Here is a 19360-nt window from a genome sequence, read left to right as displayed (position 1 = left end):
CATTTGAACAACCAGCAGCCGCGTGTGCTCAGGCAGCCAGCCCATTCTGTCTCCTGTCTGGATGCCAAGTGTATCAGCCATAGGGCAGTGTGCAAGATGCTCGTGGGCATTCTGTGCTGATCCTCTCCACCAAAGGCTGTGGGTGGTGGGACCGTCAGCTGGAGCTGGGTGCCAGAGCTCCATGTGAGTGCCTGATTGCGAGATCACAGCACCCAGAGATTGCTTCTGAGTAAACCCATGTGCTTTGATGAGGGTTAATGTCTAATTTGCAAGGCAAATGAGTGGAAGTATTCTGTGCAGAGGGGAGGAGATTCCCTTATAATTAGCAATTATTCGCATCAGGATGCTCTGCTTAGCACACTTTCACTAAATCATCTTCAATGTGTTCAAGGTCTCGGATCAGTACGAATGGGCTCGTTATGTGCTTCTCATCTAACTAAAAAAGCAGAAAAACATAAAATATGCCTTCCTCCCTCCTCAGAGGTCTTAAATGTTGTATAAAGAAACGGCACCTTCTAGAAGAAGCTTTGGATCTGAAATGGGGAAAAAGTAGATGGCAAAACTCCATTTGTTCACAATGATGGCGTGAGATGCTGCAAGTGTTGTTAGATGCTCCACATTGCTCTGGGCTGCAGCCAGGGCTGAGCGCCACTTCTCTCTTCTGTTGTTCTGGCTGTGACAATTCCTGAGTTGCAGGAAGGAAAAAAAAAAAAAAAAAAAAGAGAGATAACTGTTTCTAAATGCCACCTGCTCATGAGAACAGAACAGAATAGTACTTGAAGCGGATTATGGAGGCTCGTTGCACTTTTGTTCCTCAATGAGTTAGAAATGACTGGTGGGGACTGCTCCCTTCTCTCATAGAAAGAGTGATGCGAGGAACAAGTGGGACAAGTTTTTGTGGCCATCTGCAAAGCTATTGCAAACATTTGTATGGCATGAAAGGAGCAAAGCAGATGGGAACCTGAGCTGAAGAATGCTTTTGGAAGAGAAGGAGCTCAGAGATCCCAAATAATGGCCTGAACCCTTCACAAACACAAAAGGAGCAGTCCTCGCTTTTGGATTCCGTTTTGTGAGAGCAATGCTTGTTTTCACTGGAGCTGGGATGAGTTGTGTTTGTGAGAACAGGAAAGCCCACCATCATTGCTCCTTTAGAGAAGGCTGTGCAGCATCACCTTGTTCTCGTGCTCTCCTTGTGTGTTTAATAGCAGTGTTGTGCTGCTTTGGTTGCGGGGAGGAAGGGGGGGGGAGGTACAGGCACCTCTGTGTTTGAGATATGGGCATTAATTAAGGTATTGGCCAGAGAATAATGGGAATGCTGGGTTCTTCTCTGTGAATTGTTTGACTTCTGAATAGTGTACATGAAGCAAAGCATTACTGTGTAGATGTGTGGCTTTCAAGGGGAGACTATGGGACATGCTGAGCTTCTGGACCCCATGGGATTCCCTTGGCTGCCCTTGCCCAACCCAGAAGTGCTCCCTCCTCTCACCACACAGTGGGGGACTGGCCATGTGCTGGTTTAAAATAGATCTGCCCTATTTCCCTCTCGTGTGCTGGTCGCTGAGAGAGGAGTATGAGTGATTTTACGGAGTTTAAGAAAGCATTACTGAAATCATCTTCTCTCTGTCAATTTGAAGCTTATGAAAACAGATGAGTGCATCACTTTTGAGATAAGGTTTGAAAAACTGTCTGCCTCCTTGGAGCTGAATAGAGGGCTAGTGGGAAGATTAAAACAATAAGCTTATTATATTATTAGTAGTGGGAGAATTCTAAACCCCATTTGTTCAATTACAGTCCCTTAAAATATGCTTATTTAGGTTCTTGTAAATTGTAATCAGTAAATTAGACATGCTGCCCTCACAGCTTGAGGGTTAGCTTTCAAGGGACTTCCTACTTTTTTTTTTTTTAATGTTTATAGTGAAATGAAGAAGGGAATTAGTTGTTTGATATGCAGGGCTGGTTCTGTTGGAGGATGCTGGCTGCATTCTGATGCCTATCTTTACTAAAGCAGAACCAGCAGCCGTGGTGCTGCAGCACTGCTGCATCAGACTGCAGCCAGGTTATGTGATAAAAATGGTAGCTGAAACATTTAGAGTGAACACAGGCTGTTAAATGAGACCATGGTCAAGTCTCCAAAGGGCAGCATACATTGCCAGTAGTTATCTGAGAGACAGAAAATCCTCAGCATCACCTTTTCTATACAAATATCATCAGTTGTTTCTTTTTGTGGTGCATCCCCCCACCCCTTGTTTGTTCCCTTTCTTGTTTTGCCTGGGCAGGTTTAATATTGAGCATTTGATACCAACACCAATCATCTGGCTGAGTCATCCCAAGCTGTTCCTTCCTTTTTTTTCCCTCTCTAGGTGGATTCAAATTTGCATCACGCAGAGACACTGTTTTCAACAGAACTCCCTCTCCCTTTCAGCTCGTTTAGTGGCAGGTTTGGGCAGCAGGCTCCCAGCCCTCTGCAGTGCTTTATATACCTGTGCAATTTAAAGACCCTCTTGCCTTCCTGGGAAGCTGCATCTGTTTTTTTGTTTTTCAGTGCAAATAAAATGTGCATTTGTTGCAGTACTAGATCATGCAAACTCCAGTGTCCTGGCCATATCGTCCCCATTTCTTTCCTTTATCTCTGATAAATACAATAGGAATAGTGGCTGAATCAGGGAAACATACACAGCAGCATAACAGTATAATGTTTGAAAGCAGTTGTCTTCCATTTCCAGGGTTTCTCTTTTGAAATGTAACTCACTGCTGATGGAAGTGGGGAATGTTATTGAGGGGATGATCGCTACAGTGCTCCCATGCCTGAGCAGTCTTCCTAAAAGTAAGAGGATCCAGAAGTTGTGATGGGTGTGTTGTCACCGAACGTGGGGGACCGTGCAGCGCCGGCACAAAGCACTGCATCCCAGGAGTACGGCAGCAACAACAGCATTACAATTGCCTTGTGTCAGGGATCTGGTAATGAAGGCAGATAATGGGATTCTTTGCAAAAGCAGATGCTAACTGGCTCCCCAGTGCTAGGCAGAGAGCTGGAAAGCAGTACCAGCTGGAGGGGGGGAGCAGCTGAAAAAGGCATTTGAAAGAAGACACTTTAGATGCGTGTTTAAGCAGTAAATACTTGTTTAAAATAATCTTATGAGATTCTTATTAAGAGGCAAACTGAGAACAGGATTCCAGAGTGACAGGAAGTCAGCTGGGTACCCAGAGGAAATCTGCATGCAGACCGGATGAGCAGCACAATGATAGCGCTAGGAGCAGAGCCTGCTGCTGCTCAAGGATGGGACATCATGCCCAGTGCAGGAAGACCCTGCTTTAAAGGTGGAGTGTCCCTGCTTGTCCCTGAACATCACTGTGCACACGGCTGTAGTGTCTCCTGTGACACCAGGCACCGTGCCCTCCTGCTGGGCTGGCATGGAGATGTGGAGGGGACTGCTGGCAGCTGGAGTGCTGAACTGGGCTCCTGTGCTGAACTGGGCTGTGTGCAGGCACATTGGGGCCTTCCACAGGACAGCCTCATCACAGGCACCTGCCCTGCCTACTATTTTTTGGAGAACTAAAACTCACTTGGAGTCTAATGCTAGGATGGAATAAGAATGTGTGCATGCTTCTGAGCTGCTAACATTTTTTGTGAGAAGACAGGCTCTGTGCTGCCCAGCAGAGGAGGCTCTGCAGAGCTTACAGGTGCACTGTGCCTTGCTGACAGCATGCTTGGAGACACGTGCTGTGCTCCGTGCAAATGGGAGTGAGATATGCTGCCCACAGAGAACAAGCAGCGATGGCAGTGATCAGCAGCATTCCTCTGGAGGGTCCTCTTGTCCTCAGAAGTGCATTCTCCAAGAAAACTTAGTTCTGCTGCTGTCCTTCTCTTGTGGCTGGGAAGCACCTAACCTGTCCGGATTGCTGCCCAGCTGTGGTAGCCAGGAAGCAGCTGGGTGGCCTTGGCTTAATGGGAACAGAAGGTGTGAAACAGTGGTGGTGAGAACAGTGCGTGGCTCTGCTCACATCTGCTGTGCTTCCACGAGCATCGTTTTGAGACCTGCCTTGCTAGCTGCTTTCTGGCAGGAGGCATCCTGCATTCCAAGCAGGAAAATAACACTTTCAAAATGCGAGTAGCAAATCACTCCCCTAATTACGTTTTGACCCCATTAGTTCAGAAATATATTAAAGAGCCGTGCAGCTGCACAGGTTACTGTTTAATGCAGTTCTATGAACTTTTGGCATATAATTGATAGTAACAAGCGAGGTTTCTAATTTGTTATGATATTCTGATTTTGTGCAGACCTCTGTAGGGCTTTACAAGCTCAGCTCTCCGAGGATAATGTCGAACCCTTAGTACATGCCTCCCAGGCTTTTAGGCTCAGGCCACCGGGGTTTCGAGTGAGGTAGGGAGGTACCCATAAATACAGCAATGGGAGACTTGGTTCTTGCCATGCTGCCCTGAGCGTGGAGCATGCCCTGGGGTGCCCCTGGGCTGGAGGTGGGTGCGTGTTCCTCTGTCTCTGCTGAACTGAGAGGGAAAACGGCAGCTGGAAAACGGCCTGAGGAGGGCCCTGAGAGCAGAGCCACTGTGGTGCGGTCATCCAGCAGCCTGCACGTGGGCTGCAGCTCACTCACCTCTACTTTGTCCTCATTCTTCCAGCTTTTGTTCACTTTGGGATGCTTCCCTCTCACCTTCCCCAGCTCCTTCCCCTCTTCCTTGTTGTCATGGAAACGTGCTTAAATCATGCTATCAAAACGTGCTTCCCTGCGGTGGAATGGTAATAGCTAATATTGGTCTTGCAGCTGCTGACTCAGGGATATGGCTGGGCATGTAATATCTCTTCTCGCTCTCCTTAATGCATAATGCAGCAGTTTCTTTCACCTTGGGCTTTGTACTGAAGGTGATCCCCAGTCACAGCAAAACACAGTGGTCTGCATTTATAAAGCATGGCCCAGCCGTAACGTGGGCTGCAGCTGGGGCTGGGGAGCTGGCTGTCAGAGCTGCAGAGGACAATCAAACAGACAGAAAACGACCCTTGCTGTGTGTCCAAGCAAAAGTTACAAATGTTTGTTTGCCAGTGCTGAAAAGAGAAGGCATTCAAGTTGAACTGTCAGCATACTTGGTTCCACAGGCACGCACCGTGCTTCAGATAACTTTGTGAGCGTATTGCGTTCTGTCACAGAAATGGCTGAAATGCAGATGAAAGACAAGTAACTGCCTTAGTATCATTTAAAAACATAATCATTCATGGGCATTGCCACTGACAGCTGCTTTGAGTAATCATCTGCACAGCAGCACATAAAGGTAAGCAGAGCGTTGTGAGTGTATTCCTGAATCACCAGAAAGAAGCACAACAAAAGGCTTTATCTTGAGATGTGGCTTTGTGGTGTGTTTGTGCTGTAGGCTTTCCAGCTGCCTGCAGTGGTTAATTAACCAGCTCTAACTCTGAGAGTTGCCTGAAATTGATAGGGTTTTTTTTATAAGGTAAATTTGGGGTGCCTCCAGAATTCCCTCGTTTCCTCTTCCTTTCACAACATTTCTGTTTCAGCACCAGCCTGTTGTATAAATAATTAAAGCAGTGCAGTTCTCATGTTGGGCAGTGTTAGTGATCTGGAGACAAGTGGATGGTTTGCAACAGTCCAGAGATGCCCAGGCTAAATATGCACAGCTAAGAGCAGTCTCACTTAACTCTGTGACAGGAGTTGTGGAGGGAACACAAGGGTTAGGTACACCTTATGTCATTTTAGATTCTGTGCTGGAAAGACCTGTGAAAATATAGATACTAAAAATCCATCTATTTCTAGCATGTTTCTGCATGCCCTTGAGCATCTGCATGTAAGTCATTTCATCTTGTAACTTTTTTTCTTGACCTTTGCAGAAAAAATCAGGCAACGATATGCAGATCTTCCAGGAGAGCTGCACATTATCGAGCTTGAGAAAGACAAAAATGGGCTTGGGCTGAGCCTTGCTGGCAACAAGGACCGATCTCGTATGAGCATCTTCATAGTTGGTATCAATCCAGATGGACCTGCAGGACGGGATGGAAGGATGCATATTGGTGATGAACTTCTAGAGGTAAGTGTTTCCTTTAACTACTAAATGAGGTTCATATGGCGAGAGGGGGTGGCATATGTGAGGCTATCATTTGAACCTTAAATAAAGAAATAAAGCCTGCGAGTGGAATTAGGTGGCTGAGGGAAGGAGCTGCATTGATTTATGCCAACTGAGAACTTGGCCTTTGGCAGGTAAATGTGTTCTCGGCGAAACAAAAATCATTGGTCTGTGAAAACTAATGTCTTGTCAGTGAGGTCTGTGCTCTCAGCATGTTCACAAGCTACGCACAGGGGGGGGACTGTTGAAAGGCAGACAGAGAATAGTAAATCTGTCCTTGTAGTGCGTGTGTGGTTTTGCAAGAAAGTTCACACCTTACATTTAAAAAACAAAACAAAACAAAAAAATCTGAACACCCTCGAAGTTGCCATATGTGTTTTTACAGATGACAGGGATATCCCCCTTCTGAAAATAAGATAAAACCTCATGCTGTAATCTGCTTCCTTCTGGTGTAACTTAGAATACTTATTTTTTTTTCAGTCTCATGTGACACAAGCTCACCCACAAGGCAAGAGAGCTCAGCAGCAAGTAGGGCCTTTTGCCTCTTTTTTTCCTCCTTTCTCCTTGCTTCATGGAGATGGATTTCCTGTACCTCATCTGATTTTTGGCTGTTGCAAAACACTTTTCTGCAGTACCTGCAGTGGTTTCCCATGTCATGATTACTTCAGCAGCTTAAAAAATTAGCCATCACTGGGGATCTTTCCTTTAGAAGGAAGCCTTCACTGAAGAGCAGGTATACAGTGCTATCCATGGGCGGTGATTTCTGATCTTTACACAGCTCACTGTGGCATAAGAGAACCAACAATTTCCTCATGTTTCTTGACTTGAGAAAAAGCAATTGGACTGCCTGGGGATACCTCAGAAGCAATCAGAGTTTTCTAAGCATTTGTCATTTTCCAGCAGTTCCATAATTATGGGTTTTCAATACTCACGGTTCAGGAAAGGCTTGTTTTGCTATAATAGCACCATGTGAAGTTTATTATTTTGTTTTCAAGTGTGATGAATGGCATGGAGGTCTGTACCTTCGTGTAGTATCATAGGTAAATGACTTTCTCCTTCAAATTAGTTTTCTTTCCCTGGCACCTGATTCTAATAGTTAGAAAAAAATCAATGGAAAAGTACCATTTTGCTCTGTGCATGTCGTAGAAGAGGTAGTGAAGGAGACACATGAAAGAGCCTTTCATATTGATGCACTTCCTTACAAAGAAGGATCCACAGAGGTCTCCTTATATCTCGTGACTTACTCCTCGTGGCATGTTTGATCTCATGTTAAATACTGCTGTACTTGAAAGATGCACCATCTGTGATTAATCATATGCACCTCAAGGCTCAGGATTTAAGTGCGTGAGCCATGTTGTGAGTAGCATTTCCAAAAACATCTTGTTGCCCTAGTTCCTCTCCCTGCCTGATGGAGATAAAATGTTTTTCTTCCATAGAGGGGGGAAAAAAAAAGTGATGCTGTCTAAACCAATGAACTTTGGTTTCAGTGACTGCCTCTCTTGGTGAACTTTGCCATCAAATGGGCGGTGTGTCACCAGTGGGCAGAAGTGTGCTTAGTTGTGTGAAAGGATGTGGTGATCTCATTCTGGTCCCCAGTGATACGTATCCCGTGGCAAAACATCCTGTAGTACAAAGGAAGGGGCTGTGCATTACTCATGTGCCGCCGTCTCATGTTCACACCAGTGGTCAATCGTTCACAGCTCTGTTTTTTTGCCCTTTAAAAGTATTTCAGTGTTATATGTGAGCAGTGCTGACATGAAACTAAGGGGCATTTACACTGGCAGGGTATTTTTAATAACTGTTGAGTCCAGTGACCATTTCAGTTACCATTAGAAAAACCTGAGAAGCTTACAAATCGCTGAGGTAGGAACGTGGCTTTGTGCTTCTTCCATGCAGCCTCAATTAAAACAACAAAGAGTGTTAGAAGAGCAGTAATGATGCACTGACAAGTAGGAGGTGGCAGGTCCAGGTTGTTTGGGTTCCTCCAGCTGAAGGCTTAGGGTTAGGCTATGAGTAGAGCCTTTAGGTGTGGAAGTGCTCCCCTGGTTCCTCCTGCAAATTCTGTCCTTGGGGTGGTGTTTCCCTGCATAGTGGTATGTGTGGCTCTGCCTGCAGGCTGACTGCTGGCCTCTGATAGGAAGCTTTGGAGCTTGGCAAGCACTTGGTAGCATTTGAAGCCGTTTTCCCAAAGTTGTCATCTGTTTCTCAGCAGGTAGATAGCCCCTCTACTCTTTTCTAAATGGATGTTTTAAATATGCTCACAGCTGCACCTCAGATTGCACATGAGTTTTGAGTATAAGTCATAAGTGATGTACTTGGAATGGCAGTGCCACTGGGGGAGATGGTACTGTCACCCTCTCGTGCCCTTCACAGAGAAAAAGTAGTCAGGGCAGAATTTGCACCCAGCACAGAACAATGTCTTTTTAACGTGATACAAGTTGTGCTGATCTGTTATTGTTTTTCAAGTAAAGATGCCATCTGCAGTGTCCCTGCCTGGCCTGCAGCTCTCATGCAGGTGTCTGCGCTGCGTGGCATCTCGGGGTGCTGAGCCATGCTGCTCTAAGTGCCACAGGCTCTGCCCTTCTGCTCTGTGTTATTCACAGTGAATAACCTACCCTAGGACTGTTGTCATCGTTGTCGTTCAGTGTCAACTCTGTTCTATTAATGGGACGAGCTGCATAGAGCCCTGTTGTGCTGAGTTCCTGATCAGCCTCCTGGCCCTGCTTATCTCACTGGAATGGGGCAGCAGATAGGAGGAAGCAGTCAGTATTTTGCCCAGACAAATCAGCTGCCCAGCCAAGCTCATGTCACTTCTATCTTAGAATGGGGACAAGTTGGTGTTCTACTCCCTTCATTTGCTGTGGGATTTATAATTGCTTTGGGTTAAGCCAAGCAGCACCATCCATCAAAAGCAGCAATAACTTGAATATGGGAAGAAGGGCTCTCCCCTGAGAAAAGTCCTGACTGATTAACTCCAGCAGTGACCTTTTGAATTCCTACTTACAGCACAACGCTCACAGCTTCCGTTCCCGTTCTCAGATTCACTTCCTGAAGGTAGCAGCAGAACAATAGCATCCTCTTGTCCTTTCACATCAAGATGCCACTACTTTTCACTATCGGTGGAGGCTAGTGCTACAAGGTGATGCTGAGGGATGAAGCTGTGACCTGGAGCTGGTTGGCTCCCTGAGCAGACATAAACCCCCAGGTCTGTCCTTCCATCACTCCTCTTCCAGGAGAAATCATGGAAAGAAAGATCTGACATTCCAAGCAGCATTTTTCCCTTCCGCAGTTTTCCTCCTGCTTATTGTTTTGGGTTTGGGTGTATCTGATCACAGACTTTTTGAGATTATTCCTTTTGTTTCAGAGAATCTGATTAAATCTCAGAATGTTTCGATTCCTGTGGTTGGAGGGGAACTAATGTGTTGTTACAAAGGAATAATAATGGCAGAAGGCTGTGCCAGTTCTTTTGCTAGCTTTGGGATATTGTTTGACTCAGATTTCATAAAAATCTGATGATACCCATTTTATTGGTTTTCATTACTGCCACATAGGAAAAAAGTGTTCTTTCTGAAATACCCAAATTTAATGTTTCTTCTCTGCAAATTAAAGTTTGAGAAGCAAACAGTCGGGTTTTTTTTTTTTTTTTAATGTTTTTCTCTTATTTTGAGAGTTCAGATTTCCTGGCATTTGTGTGTGAAGCTGTAAAACAAAGCTGTGTGCACGGGCAATGATACATCCGGGATGTGTGATAAAACCTGCCATAGGCCTGTGCTGGGTTTGTCGGGGATGGGACTTAATTCCATTCTGGTCTGACCTTGTACCTGCAAGCACGGTCTTGGCTTTCTTTCTGCTCTCCTGTCTTTCCATGAAGTTATGTAAAGAGGCACTTAATGAGGGTTAGATCTGTTGTTCCTTTCCCTAGAATCATATCCCGAGTTGGAAGGGATCCATAAGGATCGTCAAGTCCAACTCCTTTTCACAGAATCACAGAGTGGCTTGGGTTGGAAAGGGACCCCAAGGATCATTGAGTCCCAACCCCCTGCCACATGTAGGGCCACCAACCTCCAGATCTGGCACTACACCAGACTGCCCAGGGCCCCATCCAACCTGGTGCTGAACACCTCCAGGGATGGAGCATCCACAGCCTCTCTGGGCAGCCCGTGCCAGCACCTCTCCACTTTCTCAGTAAAAAAACCTCCCCCTGATATCCAATCTAAATCTCCCATCCTTTAGTTCGAAACTATTCTGCCTTGTCCTGTTACTAGTTACCTGTAGCGACCTGTTCATATCCCCCATGTTTATAAACTCCCTTTAAATATTGGGAGGCCTCAATGAGATCTCCCCACAGCCTTCTCTTTTGTTTTGTCAAACCTCTGCTTTTCTTCTCTGATCTTAAAGAGAGAAGTGGAGCTCAGACAGACAGCGTTTGAGTCGTGAAGCACTCTTCGGTTGATCTGACACAGTCCTTCATTTAATTTGAAAGATTAAAATGGCACTGCTGCTGAAATCCTGGATGTTCCCTTTTAGTTTTATTTAAGCAAGCTTTTCACTGTGGTATCCAAACCTGGAGTGTCACTGATTTACGTTGCAAAAGAAAGTGACCTTTTTACAAAAAAGAAAAGAATAACAAATCCTGGCGGTAATAGCTGTGTGGAGCAGTCCAAAACCTTCTGGAGATATATTACTTTGATTACCCTTTCATTTTGGTATAATTAAATAATTATAACTTACAGACCTAGCTCAGAGCTAATTAAATTTTGGACTATTTGATATATCTACTGAATAGCATTAATTTAGCCCAAGTAAAGACTATAAATTTTAATCGAAGAAGCCTGCTGTTTCAAAAAATGGATGGTAATGTAACTAAATACAAACAATTAGTAAGGCATCCAACGTTCCCAGCAAATAACTTCTTTGGGGAACTTGGAGAAATGACATCACCAAACGTGCTGGAAGGTGAAGCTCAGCCTGGGCATCCTTTGTGCCCCAGGTTCTGAGCTGGGCGCGAGCTGGAAATCATTTGCAGGTCAATCTGTGTGAATAATCAAGCACTGGGGATTTGATTCTTGCACTCACGTTGGTTACTGAAGTGCTGACACAAGGCTGTAAGGCTGGCGGGTTGTTTCTTCATTGGGTGAAAAATTCTTCTAAGAACACAAAACCTAAATCCAACACAAACATTTTCAGTAATGAGAAGCCCTGCTGTAATCGCTGGTAAATTGTTCCTGTGCTCCATTATCCATATTGTTTTAAGCAGCATTGGTGTATCAAATGTGAATGTAAATATTATGTTGTAAAGGAAGAGCGGGAGGAAAACACGAAGGGTTCCCATGGAGCGGGCTGCTCACTTTGGGGGGGGTGTGGGATTGCTGCAGCTCCAAGGTGCACTAATCCAATCAAGATGCTCCCAGTCAGGTTTTAGACAGAAACATGATAGGTGGTACTCATCTCAGTGTCGTCTTTTGTCTCTTTCTAAGCAAAATGGAAATGTGGCCTTGAATTAGTTTCCATATTCACACTGTTTTCTTCTTCATCTGGAGTAGAATAGCTGCTCATGTATAAAGAAATGCTTTGCCCTGAGTTTGGGAGCAAACAGGTAAAAATTGTTCTTCCACAGAGCAGCGTTTACCTTCATGTTTATTTCAGTCTGAGTTGTCAGAAATGGAGACTGATCCATTCATCCGGATTGTCAGGGAAGGATGCTTCCTTCCCACCTGCCTGCATGTTTGGTTCAGCCTAGTTCAAAGCCTGAAAGTCATAAGGGTGCAGCTGAGAGGCTTCTCAAGGGTTTTGTCCATCTCCTCGATGCAGCCTTCTTTTTGCCATGGTGCTCAGCACAGCTTTTCCTTCATTTACCTTTGGAAATGGTAAAGACTGGCTGCCTTCTGCTGTGCTTGCAGCCCTCATGGCTGTGCTTTGCCCTACAGGTCAGCACCTCCAGAGTGTCAGCAGGCAGGGACAGGAGCTGGGTCATGGGGGTGCGCCAGGCTGCTGGGAGGTTAATGAAACACTTCAACTGTTACACCACAGGTGATCTTTGTGATAAGATACTGAGTATGCTTCTGGTTCATCTCAGAGGTACTGTTGTGATTGTCAAGGTGCCACTTGCCGAGCGCGGCAATGGAAGACAGCAGGCACCTTATTTGCCTCAAAGTGGGAAAGGGTTTCTGTCCTTCTGCAGACAGAAGAGTCCTAAAGGCCATTAAAGGTGGGGGTGGAGGGGTTGAAGATTGTGCTGCTTCCCTGTGAAAACTACTGGATTGGTTCACACTCAGAAAAGCCATCCGAAGCAGTACCTGGTGTTTGTTGCTGTGGTTAGGTGTGTGATCATTCACAGCAAAAGTAACACGGTCTGTTCTGAAATTGTTCTTTCTGTCTCATTTAATTCCTGATCTGCTGGCTACCTGTAGGTGAGGTGTGGGTCACTAATAGCATTAAATTAGCTCTGCATTAGTTGCTCTTTGATATTGGTCTAGAATAAAATTTGGAGCATTTTGCTGCTAATACAGTGGGTTTGGTTTTTTTTCTTTGATTATATTGGAGTTGATGGCGTTGAAAATGTAATATCTTAGAAATCAGTTCTGCAATTCTGCGGTCCATCCTGGAATCAGCAGGAGAAGGAGATTGAGCTTGAAATCTAGTGTCTATCCTTTCAAAAGGAACAGTGAGAAACCTGATGAGAAGGCGTTAGTGTTGCTTCTGAGCTGCAGACCACAGCTCATCCTCTTCCCGTGGCTGGCTGATGGTGACAGCCTTCGTTGTCTGCTTGTCATGTGGTGTTTCTGCAGCAGAGCTGTGCCCAAAAGGGGCTCTTAGTGCCTCAACAGTGGTGTTTCTGTCTGTCCAGCACTGTGCAGACAGGTTTATCTGTCAGTACTTCTCCAGTATTCCTGTCTGTAAAAGCCTCAGTTGTGATTTGTGTTTCACGACCCACGTTTTCTTAGCGTCTTGTCTCCTTGTCCCGTGCCTTGACGGTGTAAGTTTAAACAACGAGTGCTTCTTTTGGAACTCCACTTACGCGTAACTTCTGTTTCCTTTTAACAGATAAACAATCAGATATTGTATGGAAGAAGTCATCAGAATGCTTCTGCAATAATTAAGACTGCCCCATCAAAGGTCAAGCTGGTTTTCATACGGTAAGAACAGTTCTTCTCAAAACATTTGTTCGTACTTGAGCCTATTGTGTTACTTATCTGCACGTGTAGCTGACTTATTCAGCCTGCTCTGAAACTGCTGAACTTACTCCATTCTCTGTGGAATGAAATAAAGCTTTTCCTTGACTATTCATCTCGGGACTGCTGAAGGTCCAACATTAATATGTTCATGAATGCCACTGTTCCAGTGGTGGCTTCTGTTGGCACTACCAACCATCCCACTTCATTAATGTGGCATTCTCAGCGTATACATCATATTGATATTGTTTTATATTCTTTGCTCATACTAAGCTTACCTGTGAGCACTGTAATAATCTGTGGATGAATGCATATAAATGTGTACATTTACTCACATGGCTCTGCCTGGTACAGCATACACAGAAATGATGGAAGAGCAGCATTAGCTCGGTGAAGAATGAGTTGCTATACTTGGCAGCACAGAGGATCTAGAGGAGATTAATGGTCTTGCCTGCAGCTCCTGTGTTACTTTCCCCAGCTATTGAAAATTAAATGTCATGTACAACAACTCACTCACCATTACTTAATTGCATATGGAAAATGTGTCTGGTATGGAACCTCCAGAGGCAGAATGTATGAAACCAAAACCCGGGGCTCAATTTAGTGCTGTCAGGCAGCACTGGGAGTGTGGGCTTCTGGTGAGCCTGCCCTGCTGCCCCGAGCAGCAGCTGCCTGCTGAGGGCCAGGCTCTGCAGGGCTGCAATGCAGCATGCTCATTAGCTCAAGTCTCCCATGGATATGGGAAGAAGTGAAAAAAACGTCAGTTCTATTCATATTTGTCCTTTTCTAAGTTCTGTATGTAGAAGTCTATGGCAAGGTGAAAAGTTGTTGTGACAGCCGTAATTAATAGATACTGGAAATACGACTGGATCATTCTTGTCGTTCTCCCTCGGGCTTAAAAAATTTGTCATACATGCTGCTGTTGAGGTTATAAGCTTGTCTTTACACTTACAAAGAGCATGCATCTTGTCCCTGCTCTCTCTGCCTTGCACTGGAACACAGTGACAGCTGACAAGTCTGCTCACTTGATCCCAGCAGCCATTCGAACAGCAGTGAAAGGAAATTCTTCCTGTGAGAAGTTACTGGTAACTGGGGCACCGTCTAGAATGCATGGAAAAATGAGCCTTGGTGCTTCCAGTTCCTGTGCTTTAAACCTCAAAGTGAGCGGATGGGATTGAATACATGAGCACAAGGCTGTTCCTGTTGCAGAAGTCTTGTCCAAGGTGCAGTTCGGTAGAGGTTTTTGCTTGCTTTATCAAACCATTTTAAAACTGTAATATAAAATGGAGGTACTGAAATGCCACTTCTTAATGCACTGTGGTGCTAGATCTACTAAACGTGAGGAGCTGCAGGCATCATGGGTCTCCATCCATCTCTCCCCTGTGTGTGCAGCAGCTTTCCAGATGAGAGCAGAGCACTGAGTGCAGCTGTCTGAGAGCACTGCTGGTTGTTTTGCTGCTTGGCTGGGTTCAGATGTGCTCCCCTCAGCTTTAATGGTGTGGAAAGAACAGGATACCGTTACGTTCATTACAAGGAGGAGCCCTTGCAGCAGAAGTAATGCTTTGTTCCTCCTGAGCACTGTTACTGACTCTGCTTCCATTTAAAGGTAGAAGGCCCCATAACATTGTGGAGCTAAATTGCATACTGGAGCACGTGGTGAGAAGGAGGCCACAGCTCACCATAGCAAAGTGATGTGTACTGGAGGAGGAATTAACAGGGAGTTGGATTTGGTCTTCATGAGGATATTCATTTTCTGATCTCAACAACATAAGGCCTGAGTAGATTGGTTTTCCATAAACTCATTACTTTGCAGACTAATAAGTTCCCATGTGCTTGAGCAAGTTGATCCAGGACGTGAAAGCAAAACTGGTGGGACTGCTGGACTATCTATTACTAAAAAGTGTTTTCTCTCATATCCTGGGGCTTTACTTTCTTCAAATGAAGGATGTTCTGTGATATGCAAGCTGCTGCTTCACTTTGAAGTGGGAAACTGCATCAGGAGTTTCCTATTCCTTATGTTTTGGTTCACATGGAGGGCAGGGGGATGTTTCTACCAAGTCCTTAATCAGTTACAAAAGAAGCCCAGAAAATCCTAGGCATAGAAAGAAAAAGGCTTTCCATGAGAAATGCAATATGTGTCATCAGATAGATTGTACTGGACATGGGGGGGGAGGGAGGGGACGATGACAGGCACAGAAAATTGGTGTCCTCAATTTTTTTGACTGTCTGCTAAAACCTAATCACAGTCTGCACTGTGAAAGTCTTCACACGTTTGTTTTTATACCCACTCTTGTGCTCCCACTCTTCCCTGAAATTTTTGCTGATGAGACAGTGCAGAAGTGTTGTGACATCCCTTTCTACTTCAAGGTTTCTCACTCTGCTTTATGAGCATCCTTTCCTCAATTAAACAGACAGTGATTATTTAAAAGAGTTGATTTTGGCCAGATGCCAAAACATAGGTCTTAACACAGCACCGGTTCCCAGAGGTCTCATTAATTACATAAGCATCTAATAGCATCTAAAGGATCTGCAGTTAGTCGCTTTTTTCCTCTTTTTAAGATTCAGTGCATCTCGTGCTTCATTGCAGCCTTCTGCAGGAACACATTTGAGATGTTTAACGTGCTCACCCATCCTGACAGCCCAACCAATCTCCAAGGTGCTGCGTGGCCTTCAGGTGATGAAACAGCTCTGACCCAGCGTCCGGTGGCATTTCTGACCACAGTCCTACAGCTGCTGTGTTAACTTCCAGGCTCCTGAGGCACATGCAGGCTGCAGTCATCTCTCAGAGAGACTTGCTTGTCATGTAGGAGTCTCTGTGCCAAATTAGAATGGGTTTTGTATCTGTTGGATTTTTGGTTCACGCATTGAAACGTTCATCCTTTTAAGATGGAAAATAAAACAATTAGATTTTGTGTTTGGAGTGGTAGAAGAGGTTTATATCAGAAAGTACTTCTGCAGTGAGAATTCTGTGATTCAGCAAACTCAGTGTTTTGTCCATGCTCAGTTATCTGCCTTTAATCTGTTCTGGTGCTTCAGTGCTGGTGTAATAAGCAGATCAAATATAGTTTGAGTGCTTGAATCAAGGTGAACCCCTCTGATTTCAGACCATTATCCCACTGTGTTTAATTCTGTGATTGTGTGTATACCTTTATTTTTGTGTCTCATGCGATGATGAGAAATGGTTTTGGAATGAAGTACCATAGGATTTTGCCTACTTAAATACAATCCGTTAACTGTCCCAGGTCATTTCCCTGCACTGCAGGGATTTGTCTCCTGAACATTGCTTTTGGATGATGGGGTTGGAGTTTTTCAGGATGGTTTACCAGTTTGTCAGTTTCCCCCTCCTTCCACTTCTAGGTGTGGTTGTGAAGACAAATCCCTTGTTATTCACGGCGGTATGCAAAGGAAAGATCTCTGCTCTGAGGATCACAGAATAGAATGGTTTAGGTTGGGAGCGGCCTTAAAGATCATCTAGTTCCCACCTCTCTGCTATAGGCAAGGACACCTCCTACTAAACCAGACCACCCAAAGCCCCATCCAGCCCGGTCTTGGATGACTGAGGTGAGGACTGTGTGACAGTCATCACTGCCACCTGGTCACTGAATCTTCCACAGCCTCAATGAGTCACAGTATCTATTGCACACCAGACAGCCTAGCTAGTTTCATGCTTTGGAAATTGTTTTTGCTCACCATTTATTCTAGATGATACACTCCATCCTATTTTTGACAGTCTAAACTTGGTTTTTCTTGCTTTGGATGTTCAGGTTCTTTCATGTGGGAAAGCTGTATAAATAAGCTCCTGGTGCCTGTGCAAGTTTGAGCTCTTTTGTTTTCTTCAGATCCGTTTCCTCCCTTACTGTGGTACATATGTGAACAAGTGCACAGCTGAGGAAGTTAAGTAATTGGTCACTTTCAAACCTGTCATCAATTCCAGTGAGTTATTTGGAAGATCTGTATGCATTTGGCTCCCATCTAGTTAAGAGTGGAGGGTGAGAAAACGGGCAACCAAGCTGTTCTTGCCTGTGCTAGAGATCTTTCAAGATGATGCACGGTGCAAACATCTTACCTTGACCCAGCTGAAGGGAGAATAATGTGCGTCTTTTCAGTCTTCAGCTCTTCTCCAGAGAGATTTCTAGAGGAGAACAAAGACAAGAAAATGTGAGACCCCAGACTGATTTCTGTTCTGCGGACAGTCTGGGTTTTCATTAACTTGCAAGTCTTTGTGCCTTCAGCTGTCACAACCAGAGGAAGTCCTCTGGCTGCTGGGCAAGCATTATTCCCCTCACTTGCTCTCCAGATCTCTTCTAACTAAGGTGGTTTAGTGCAGATTATTGGCTTTTTGTCTTTGTTTTTTTCCCCAATTCTTGGCACTCTTTGTACTTGCGAAGAGCATCCACAACCACCTTAATCTTTTGTGCAATTATTTTTTTAAGTGCTGACAAACTGTGGAGCTAGAGGTGGTTGGGGAAGGAGGATCATCTCCCTTTGTTTGGACTTCAGGGGGGTCAACTGGACTTCTGTTAGCTAACAGCTGTCAGGAACCATCAGAGAAGAGTTCAGGTCTTCCTAACATAACCCTGGTTGTTGGGGGCTCAGATGGATTGCACTTTGGAGTGTGTCTGGCTTGGGATTGGTCTTATTTTAGCACTGACTACAGAGGAAGTTTGGATGATATCTTGGACAAGATGCTCAGTTTCAGACAGGAGATGAATGCCATTCAGCATGCTCAACAAGTATTTTAGCACTACGTGGCAGTGAGCTACACCATCACAAACCTGAGATACACGTGAATCATTCCAGTAGAATAGTAGTTCTCAAATGAAGGTGGGAAACCCAAATGCAACAATTACAAGTATGTTCATCCTCTGAGCAAATAAACCTGAATTTGGCTGAGGCTGTGTCTGCAGGTTATTGTCTTTAGAAGGAAAACTTTCTGCAGTGCTCCATAGGCGGCTCCAGCTGTGTGTGACATCCTCCATGTGCCAGAGAGCTCCATCAGGTGCTTCAGCATCGCCGTGCTGCCAGGCTGGTACTGCTTCAGCTGTGTGGGACTGAGCCATCCTGCATACTGATCTTCTCAGGCATTTTTTTTGCTGGGCATTTGTGGTAGTTAATCAGCAGTCAGTTATAACAGTGTTTGTCTTTGCTTAAGCTGCACATCTCCCCCTTCAACAGAGATGCAGATGTGAGGTGGAACAAAACTTGAGTTTTTCTTGGGCAGCAAGGATGGACAGGGAATGTTCAGACGTTCCACTTAATCTTGGAAGGAAAAGAAATGCAGTGAGATACAGCAGTTCAAGCACATAAATGTGGAGGTGTAGAAGCTCTCTAACCTTTACAGAGCCTTTGCCACTCATGCCCTGCTTTGATCCTGCTGCCTGTGACCCTTTGAGGAAAGCAGTGTGTTCCCATGTTTTATGGTGCGGGCACCCAACCTCCAGCCAGTTCTCGTCCCAGTTGTCACTCAGAGATTAGAAGCAATGGAAGCATCTGTGGAAGGAGTGCCAAATTTCATCCCCATTTGGTTTACATGGAGCTGCAGGAGGAGGGCTGCTGCCCAGTGCTGTGTACAAACCAGGGTAAGGGCTGCACGAGAGCAGGGGGTGTTTATTGTTTCCGCAGATAACGGAGGGGAGCGCCTGAGCAGCAGCTCTTGGCAAATATATCAAATGTTCTTTTTGCAGTTACTGTAATTTGAATGTGATGTTCAGACGTCTGAGTTGTCTGCTCCAGCATCAAAAGGGAACGATCGCTCCTTTTAGTTGTAAATAAATTCATGTTTTAGTCGAGGACACTTAGGGAAGTGGAGAGCAGAAAGAGCAATTTATTATTAGCTCCGTCGCTTTAAAATATGTTCACTCTTTGATTTAGCTTTGAAGCGTTCTCCTTTGAAGCAGCATTAAAGTATTTAAATATGAAGGAGCCCTAGCAGGGGGAGATTACAAGTTGAGACATTTTGTAACCTTGGTTTTTTTTTTTTTAATTCTTGCTTTTTTTTTCCTCCAGGGGAATGATGAGTATAAGGGATTTTTGTTACTGCTTGGAATAAAACTGGCCATCCGCTTAAAGCTGCATAAAAACGTTATCCCAGCGACAG

General features: G+C 44.9%; 1 protein-coding gene across 1 annotated transcript in view; it reads left to right on the top strand.

Moving 5' to 3' along the window:
* Positions 1-19360, top strand: part of PATJ (PATJ crumbs cell polarity complex component) — a 137756-nt gene that overhangs the window by 77192 nt on the left and 41204 nt on the right. Inside the window, exons 29-30 of the mRNA XM_065737858.1 lie at positions 5859-6055; positions 13136-13227. Coding sequence (XP_065593930.1) covers positions 5859-6055; positions 13136-13227 — 289 coding nt within the window. The remainder of the gene's footprint in view (positions 1-5858; positions 6056-13135; positions 13228-19360) is intronic.

The sequence above is a fragment of the Cyrtonyx montezumae genome, unplaced genomic scaffold (assembly GCF_038088225.1).
Source record: "Cyrtonyx montezumae isolate F1298 unplaced genomic scaffold, pur_monq_1.0 scaffold_1, whole genome shotgun sequence".
Taxonomy (NCBI): Eukaryota; Metazoa; Chordata; class Aves; order Galliformes; family Odontophoridae; genus Cyrtonyx; species Cyrtonyx montezumae.
Note: the sequence above shows the minus strand (reverse complement) of the source record. Positions and strands in the feature narration are given on the sequence as shown.